At 46.5% G+C, this 10,000-nt stretch overlaps 1 protein-coding gene across 1 annotated transcript in view; it reads right to left on the minus strand.

The window, feature by feature from the left end:
- LOC143289877 (fatty acid-binding protein, heart-like) overlaps positions 1-5,824 on the minus strand; it is a 12,867-nt gene extending 7,043 nt beyond the window's left edge. The window contains exon 1 of the mRNA XM_076599082.1: positions 5,648-5,824. Within this exon, the coding sequence (XP_076455197.1) occupies positions 5,648-5,726 (79 nt within the window). The 5' untranslated portion in view covers positions 5,727-5,824. The remainder of the gene's footprint in view (positions 1-5,647) is intronic.
- Between the last annotated feature and the right edge of the window lie 4,176 nt (positions 5,825-10,000).

Below are 10,000 nucleotides of genomic sequence, written 5' to 3' on the forward strand. Positions count from 1 at the left end.
TCTGTCAACCTGTTTCTCCATCTGTCTGTCTGTCTGTCTGCTGTGTGTCTTGGATACGATGGCTGTCTGTCTGTCTGTCTGCTGTCTGTCTTGGATAAGATGGCTGTCTGTCTGTCTGTCTGCTGTCTGTCTTGGATAAGATGGCTGTCTGTCTGTTTCTCCATCTGTCTGTCTGTCTGTCTGCTGTGTGTCTTGGATACGATGGCTGTCTGTCTGTCTGTCTGTCTGTCAGCCTGTTTCTCCATCTGTCTGTCTGTCTGTCTGTCTGCTGTGTGTCTTGGATACGATGGCTGTCTGTCTGTCTGTCAGCCTGTTTCTCCATCTGTCTGTCTGCTGTCTGTCTGCTGTCTGTCTTAGATTAGATGGCTGTCTGTCTGTCTGTCTGTCTGTCTGTCAGCCCAGTCCAGCCAGCCACCTATGACACCAGTGACCACTGACCACTGACCAAAGTCTAGCCATCAAGGTCAGCCGGTCAACAGAAGCCGTGGTCAGTTATCAAGGTGTGTGACCCCTTGGTGACCAGGACATTTGAGTGATGAGGACTCCTACTCTGCGTGCGTGTGTGTGTGTGTGTGTGTGTGTGTGTGTCTGTTGTCGGTGTATGCCCCCTAGTGACGATTACGAGTCAGGGGACAACCCCCCCCCCCCCCTACACCCCCCCCCCACTCTGTGTGTGTGTGTGTGTGTGTTGTCGGTGTATGCCCCCTAGTGACGATTACGAAGGTCAGGGAACAGCACCCCCCACACACACACACTGTGTGTGTGTGTGTGTGTGTGTGTGTGTGTGTGTGTGTGTGTGTTGTCGGTGTATGCCCCCTAGAGACGATTACGAAAGTCAGGGAACAGCACCCCTGCACTGTGTGTGTATGTGACCCTGACAAACATTTTTCATGCACTGAACTTTGACTGGGGCGGTTTGACTTTATCGGCACTGACTCATGCCGTGTGTGTGTGTGTGTGTGTGTGTGTGTGTGTGTGTGTATGGTGGGTGTGTTTGCTCAGTTGATTGCGTACGTGTCAGTTTACTCGCTTGTGTGTCTATGAGTGTGCGTTTGCGTTAGAGCGTGCACGCACATGTGTTTGCGTGCTCGTGAGTAGTTCACCAGCTGGTTTTCTTCCTTGTGTGTTTTACTTTCTTTTGGTCGTCATAAATGTAACAATCCTACATACATTTTTCTTCCTCTTTTCTTCAAGTTCAGAGCTCTTATTTGAAAGAAGCAAATCAAGTTTGAAATCATTTTTTTCAGACTCAGTACATAGAGACACGTACCATACAAGAACAGTGCCATGCCGCTTCATAACCACTGATCACGGACTCAGTACTCACACTGAGATCGCTATGTTCAGGACTCAGCACAAGTTTGTTTGTTTGTTTGTTTTTTTCACCACCGGATCCAGTGCAGTATTAACTCTCTCCATACGAACGGCGAAAGAGACGACGTTAACAGCGTTTCATCCCAATTACCATCATCAAAATATTTCAAGCGGAACGCTCTTATACTGAAGAGGTGAATGTTGACAAAGAATACCACAATTCTGACGACGGAAGCTAAAGGTTGGGTCATTCAGACACCCACTGGACATCCGAGGGGTCTGTGTAGAGGAGAAGAGAGGACTGGCCGTACTGAGTGAGTTAATCGTGTGAGAAGACACCATCCCCACACACATCAAACTGACCACTGACAGACACACTGACATGCACGCACACGTGCTTAGTCGAATTTAAAAAAAAACAAAAACAAGAGAGGCAAGGCCTTCAAGACTCACTTGTGATAAATTAAGTCCCCTAGCATTAATTACAGAGTAATTTCCCTTTTTTTTAACTATCCGTGCACCAAAAACGTTTGCAAAATAAATAAAAAATTCCATGCTTAGCAAAAGAAGTTTCTGTTTGAACAAAAAATGATAATAATGACTCCTCTTGTTGTTGTGTCAGAATAAGAGGTCAAAGTGCCAAGTTTAGAGAATACAAAAAATATAAATATAACAGTAAATGCAGTTTGCATATAATTAGGCTTCTTTTTTTTAATTTTTTTGTGCCCATCCCAGAGGAGCAATATTGTTTTAAACAAGATGACTGGAAAGAACTGATTTTTTCCTATTTCTATGCCAAATTTGGTGTCAACTGACAAAGTATTTGCAGAGAAAATGTCAATGTTAACGTTTACCACGGACACACACACACACACACACACACACACACACACACACAGACAACCGAACACCGGGTTAAAACATAGACTCACTTTGTTTACACAAGTGAGTCAAAAATCAGTCTTCTATACTCAAAACAAACACACCCACAATAAAATTATCGCAATACCACGTTCATTACCACCCTCTCCAACAATAACGTTAACACCACACGCATTACCAATGTCACATGCTCTTGTTTTTAATTCTAGACAACCGGGCATTGACAAACGGGAAAGCGAATGCCCGAACTGTCGATAAACGGGTAATCGGGTATTGACGAGTAACGGGTATCAGACCACTGGCGAGTGAATTCTTGTATACCCGATTACAGACTTGAGGGTGATAAATAGTTATCCGGGTGGTGGTGGACTGAAAGGGGGGTCGGGGGTGGAGGGGTATCCTATCAATGGCACCGGTAGATAAACGGGTGCCCGAACGAAGTCAGATTGATGAATGGGTATACAGGCACTGCACGGTTATACAAATGACTACCCAGGGAACTCTGCAAGACTCCACCCCTCCGCCCCCCATCCAACAACAAAACCTTGAACAAGAAAACCTTGAACAGCAAAACCTTCACAACAGCAAGCCATCAGCACTGAGCAATGAACCTTCACAACAGCAAGCCCTCAGCACTGAGCAATGAACCTTCACAACACCAAGCCCTCAGCACTGAGCAATGAACCTTCACAACAGCAAGCCCTCAGCACTGAGCAATGAACCTTCACAACACCAGGCCCTCAGCACTGAGCAATGAACCTTCACAACAGCAAGCCCTCAGCACTGAGCAATGAACCTTCACAAGAGCAAGCCCTCAGCACTGAGCAATGAACCTTCACAACACCAAGCCCTCAGCACTGAGCAATGAACCTTCACAACACCAAGCCCTCAGCACTGAGCAATGAACCTTCACAACAGCAAGCCCTCAGCACTGAGCAATGAACCTTTAAGCCTCAGCACTGAGCAATGAACCTTCACAAGACCAAGCCCTCAGCAATGAGCAATGAACCTTTAAGCCTCAGCATTGAGCAACGTGACCCTATGGGTTCCAGCCGATGCCCGGGTCGTTCAGCTCAACTCTGCTGGTAAGGACAGGACAGGCAAAGCAATGGCACTGAATTAACAGGATGCTTGGTACGTCATGTGTCCATTTCAACAGGAGGCAATGGCTTCATACCATTTCAACAGGAAACAATGGCTTCAGACCATTTCAACAGGAAACAATGGCTTCAGACCATTTCAACAGGAAACAATGGCTTCAGACCATTTCAACAGGAAACAATGGCTTCAGTCCATTTCAACAGGAAACAATGGCTTCAGACCATTTCAACAAGAAACAATGGCTTCAGTCCATTTCAACTTGGCCCTTAGTGAAACAGGAAACAACGGATTCAGTCCCTTCATCCTCAGTGCTTTGTTTCCATGTTCAGAAACTGTTCAAAAGAACCAGGGCATGTACCTCAATGCTAACCAGGGAATCAACACATTAAAAGATACATCTGATTATGCAGATAATGCTCTGCGGTATAGGTATACTTTATACTGCATCATGCAACTGGTATCTCCAAAAGGGATTTGAAACTGAAATCAGTCACACGAAGACCACGAACAACAACAACAACAACAACAACAACAAAAATGGCATCAATAGAGTGAGTGACGCAAGCTGTGAAGTGACTGACTGATCCCCAGATAAGCACGGCACGAACTGTCGCCCTGCACACTCAATCGTAATAATTGCCAGGTTGCGCCCCCTCACTGGGCAGAAGCCTGGATCCTCGATAGCTTCCTGGTTGGTGGCAACACGATAGCCTGGGCCACTTTTATCCGGCACCACTCCGCTCATATCAAGTGTGTGCCGGCAGTTAATTGTTGGGCGGGGGGGCGAGGGATGGGGGGCGGTGGGGGGTGGCGGGGAGTGTTCACACGTGAGGTTGGTGTGTTGGGCTACATTAATTGAACGTCTATTCACACCCAAAACAAAAAAAAAAAAAAAAAAAAAAAAAAAAAAAAAAAAATTTAGACGGATCCTGTCAGCGTCAACATGTATCTAGACTTTATACAGCGGCCAGCTTTGGCTACTTTTTGGAGCACTTTTGGCGATATTATTTTTTAAGTCAATAAAGGAAATGAAAAAATAGATAGATCTATATCTATATCTATATCTATATATATATATATACTGTGTACCATCGAGAGACTAACCCAAAGCAGACAAGAGTGGAGGTTCTTTGTTGTTGCCCTGTCCTGCATGCCACAGGGCATAACGTGCATTATAACAGTAAATTGACTCAGTCAGTTTTGTCTATGATCCCAAAGTCCTATCCTTCTGATGAAAAGACTTCTTTTTTTTTTTGAACGACAAGCAAGTGTAACTACACAGACGTAAAAGTGAAGACTGCTGAGTAAACTGGCAGATATACAAAGAAAGGAAGAGACGAAGGGAATCGAAACTACAGGCGCGGGCAGACAGACAGACAGACAAGCAGTTAGGCAGAGAGAGCGATAAAGAAAGAAAAACAGAAAGAAAGAAAAGAAAAGAAAGACGGACCGATAGACAGACTGACAAACAGACACAGACAAAGAAAGAAAGGGGGCCGCGAGGTACTTTGTGACTATGATAAATTAGATTAACTAACACGTACATCATCATTATCATGATCAAGCATACGCATAACCACCAGATTTAAAGCCAGTACTTTACTGACGGTGCCATTAATAATATTATATTCTGCTTCTTCAGTTGCCAGACGCCATGATTCTCACTGCACGATAAAGCACAAAAAGAAAGTGTTAAAAATCAAAGCTTCTTCTTCTTCTTCTTCTTTCCGTTACACGACCAACATTGACTTGCCGATGACTCTGTCGTGGTTCATGCATGCTGGGTATTTTCGTGTCTCCATAACCCGCCACCGAACACTGACATTGGTTACAGGATTATGATGGGGTTGCATCGCCTTTTACAGAGTCCGTGGGACAGAGACCGGCTTCACATCCACCAGTGCCCAGGGCCCGGCATAGGAAGGCGGGGCTCAGCACTGAGTCTCCTCTCGTCGTTTTAACCTTAGTCCCCAACCAGGTGGATATATATATATATACTTACTGACATATGGGAGGAGTGAGGAAATTCGCAGTAAAGTGCCTTTTATTTCCCAAGTACACAGCACATCGACTGATGCCGAAATGGGGCCTGGAATCCCACTGAATCACTGATAGACAATGGCTCAGAACTTAATTGGTCCAACCCACGCCAAACCCATTCTGGCCACAGAGCCTAAGCCTCAAAGAACAACCGCATCAGTTACAACCCAAAAAAAAAGTTTTTAAATGATTTTTTTATGAAAAAAAAGTAAGAAGAAAGGAAGAAAAAGATGACTCTGTCGTGGTTCATGCATGCTCCATACGCACCCTCCACTGATGCACTGACTGACGAACACACATGCAAACTCACCGATAGCGGCGCCGAACTCTTCAAGACCGGTGGTGGATGCCACATCGACTTTCCATTTTCCAATGAAAGAGTCAGCCATGTTGCTAGCCTGGCTTTTTGTGTAGCGTCGTGCAGAAAGACAGGGATGGGTGGAGAGAAGTTTCGTTTGTCGCCCTCTGTGCTGCAGCAAGCGAAAGACCCACTTTTCCCTGCTGCTGTTTATATACACACTTGATAAGAGCCGCGCGCTAAGTGACATTTTTGTACCCCTTCGAGTGCAGCGCATTCCGGTCCTCCACTCATGGCAAAGTCCGGCTCTTGGGCCGGGAGTAGGTTGTGGTTCAGTGAGTGCGACAATCTGTGGGGTGGGAAAATCCCAGGGCAGAGTTTGTTTCTGTATGAAGGGTGTGTTGTTTATTACTGAGTATCCGGCAGGAATTTTCCTCGTCGGCTTCGCGCTAACTCAGTTGCGTTTATGTCTGGTGTCCTGTTTTTTGTTGTTTTTTATTCGATGCCACACAACACTGACATACATACACACACTGACACTCACACACACACACACACACACACACACACACACACACACACACACACACACACACACACACACACACACACACACACACACACACACACACACACACACACACACACACACACAATCACGGAGAGAGACACTGAGACAGACTGAAACATGTAGAGACAGAATTACTACTATGGCCCGCAGAGACAGACTCGGATCAGTACAGGTGCACACAGACACGAACAGACAGACGAACGTATGCACAGGCACTACACACAAACAGTCAGACACTGAACCACAGAGACAACGCAAAGACAGACAGACTGACAGGCAGACACGTGGCACTGATGCACAGACACACAGACTTGGCGTACTCATTACACACACAGACCTACATAGGCAGTGGAGACAGTACAGAACAGACAGACAGATGCACACTGTTGTCTCGTTCCGAGTCATTTATCAGATGGATTCCCCCGTCTCTTCGATGAAGGCAGCAGTACTGACGTCGCAGGTCCTCCAGTCCTCCGCAGAGCTTCCGGGCCGCTGGGATTGGGTCGGGCCAGGTTTTCTCTCAGAGCGCTTGGTGGAGCGGGCAGGACTGCAGCAGATGTTCTGTTGTCTGGCTGCCTGTTCTGCAGGGGCACTGCTCTGAGTCGCCGATACGGAGTTTCGTGTATAGGTGGTGTTTCAGGTGGTTGTGGCCTGTCCTGAGCCTGAAAATGGCAACCTGCTCTCGACGAGTCAGCAGGTAGTACGGGTCTGCTCTGTTGTGGCGTGGATGCTGCCGCTTCCATTTGTTCTGCAGCTTGGCCTTAAAGATGGTCCTGGATTCAGAGTAGCTGGTAGACCTGTCCGTCTGCTCTTTCGTAGTGCCTTCCTTTGCCAGGGAGTCAGCAGTCTCGTTGCCAAGCACGTTACAGTGGGAGGGAATCCACTGCAGGGTGACTGTGTGACTTGTACAGAGGGGGGCGAGAGAGGGGGACAGATCGTTGAGTTCTGGATCTCTGTTGGACCAAAGGGCCTGCAAAATGGACAGGGCGACGGTCAGGAAGACATCGTTGGGGCTGGCGTAGGGGCTGACCTCGATGTGGGCTGCTGCTGTTCTCAAGGCTTCTGCTTCGGCTCTGTAATTGGTGGAGTACAGGCCGGTAGCGAGACAGATCTTTTCTTCTCTGCCTCATGGATACTAAAGATGCACACTGACACAGACAGTAAATTAGACACACGGCACAGACAGACACAGAGGCAATACAGACCAGAGACAGACAGATACACACTGACACAGACAGTAAATCAGACACACGGCACAGACAGACACAGAGGCAGTACAGACCACTGGCAGAGACAGACAGATACACACTGACACAGACAGGAAATCAGACACACGGCACAGACAGACACAGAGGCAATACAGACCAGAGACAAACAGATACACACTGACACAGACAGGAAATCAGACTAATATCACTTCAAGTGGAAAGACGTTAAACTGAAGGAAATCAGACACACGGCACAGACAAGAGGCAGTACAGACAGTACAGACCAGAGACAGACAGATACACACTGACACAGACAGTAAATCAGAAACACGGTACAGATACAGGGGCAGACAATACACTGAGCAGTCAGTAGAGGCATACAGACTCTATCTACAGAAACAGACAATACACTGAGCAGTAGAGGCATACAGACTCTATCTACAGAAACAGACAATACACTGAGCAGTAGAGGCATACAGACTCTATCTACAGAAACAGACAATGCACTGAGCAGTCAGTAGAGACATACAGACTCTATCTAAAGAAACAGACAATACACTGAGCAGTAGAGGCATACAGACTCTATCTACAGAAACAGACAATACACTGAGCAGTCAGTAGAGGCATACAGACTCTATCTACAGAAACAGACAATGCACTGAGCAGTCAGTAGAGACATACAGACTCTATCTAAAGAAACAGACAATACACTGAGCAGTAGAGGCATACAGACTCTATCTACAGAAACAGACAATACACTGAGCAGTAGAGGCATACAGACTCTATCTACAGAAACAGACAATACACTGAGCAGTTAGTAGAGGCATACAGACTCTATCTACAGAAACAGACAATACACTGAGCAGTAGAGGCATACTGACTCTATCTACAGAAACAGACAATACACTGAGCAGTAGAGGCATACAGACTCTCTACAGAAACAGACAATACACTGAGCAGTAGAGGCATACAGACTCTATCTACAGAAACAGACAATACACTGAGCAGTCAGTAGAGGCATACACTGAGCAGTTGAGGCATATAGACTGTCTACAGAAACAGACAATACACTGAGCAGTCAGTAGAGGCATACAGACTCTATCTACAGAAACAGACAATGCACTGAGCAGTAGAGGCATACTGACTCTATCTACAGAAACAGACAATACACTGAGCAGTAGAGGCATACTGACTCTATCTACAGAAACAGACAATACACTGAGCAGTACAGTAGAGGCATACTGACTCTATCTACAGAAACAGACAATACAAAGACGGCGACAGACAATACACTGAGCAGTTGAGGCGTACAGACTCTATCTACAGAAACAGACAGTTCAGAAAGGATTCACTTCAGTTCAGTTCACATCAGTTTTTCAATGAGGCGTCACTGCGTTCAGACTAATCCATATACGCTTCGCCACATCTTCAAAGCAGATGCTTGACCAGCCGCGTATAACCCAACGGCGCGCTTAGTCAGGTCTAGGGTGGAGGATAAATGAATACATAAATAGATAAATTAATAGACAGATGAATAAATAGATGAATGAATAAACTGAGAAAGAAAGAAAGAATCATGACAAATAATAAAAGGTAAGTACATAAAAAACATGGTGATCGGCAGACAGTACAGAGACAGACAGGTCACGGACAGACAGACAGACAGACAGAGACATGCAGTCTGCGTTGGCATGGAAGGGTTGCTATTGACGACAATTGCTCCCCCCCCCCCCCCCCAAAAAAAAAAAAAAAAAAAAAAAAAATTAAGCATTCATGTCACTGCACTCAGCGAGGCTATAGGCACAGCAAGAGCGACTCGAATGTTTTGTTGCCTGACCTCACGAAAACGATGACTGTAAGCAGTACATTAATTCAGTGATCCCATTTGGGTAATACTACGTCTCGGCTTTTGTGTGTCTCCGGGTTACTCACTCCTAGTTATCATTCATTGTCTCTGTCTGTCTGTGTGTCTCTGTCTCTGTCTCTCTTTCTTCTTCTTCTTCTTCTTCTTAGTCTCACGTGTGTGTGTGTGTGTGTGTGTGTGTGTGTGTGTGTGTGTGTGTGTGTGTGTGTGTGTGTGTGTGTGTGTGTGTGTGTGTGTGTGTGTGTGTGTGTGTGTGTGTGTGTGTGTGAGGTTTGGTGTCACTAGACGAATCCCTCCTCTCCACACGTTTTTTTTCCCCCGTCACCAGCCAGGCTGGGAGGTAACAGGCACTTGCAGTGCTGGACAGGGGAGCACCCTGACGTGAGTGACCCTCAACTGTGTGGTCCCTGTCTTCCCATGTCAGCCCACAGCACACTGTGTGGTCCCTGTCTTCCCATGTCAGCACACTGTGTGGTCCCTGTCTTCCCATGTCAGCACACTGTGTGGTCCCTATCTTCCCATGTCAGCACACTGTGTGATCCCTATCTTCTTCCCATGTCAGCACACTGTGTGATCCCTGTCTTCTTCCCATGTCAGCATACTGTGTGGTCCCTGTCTTCCCATGTCAGCACACTGTGTGGTCCCTGTCTTCCCATGTCAGCACACTGTGTGGTCCCTGTCTTCCCATGTCAGCACACTGTGTGGTCCCTGTCTTCCCATGT

The sequence above is a fragment of the Babylonia areolata genome, chromosome 14 (genome assembly GCF_041734735.1).
Source record: "Babylonia areolata isolate BAREFJ2019XMU chromosome 14, ASM4173473v1, whole genome shotgun sequence".
Lineage (NCBI taxonomy): Eukaryota > Metazoa > Mollusca > Gastropoda > Neogastropoda > Buccinidae > Babylonia > Babylonia areolata.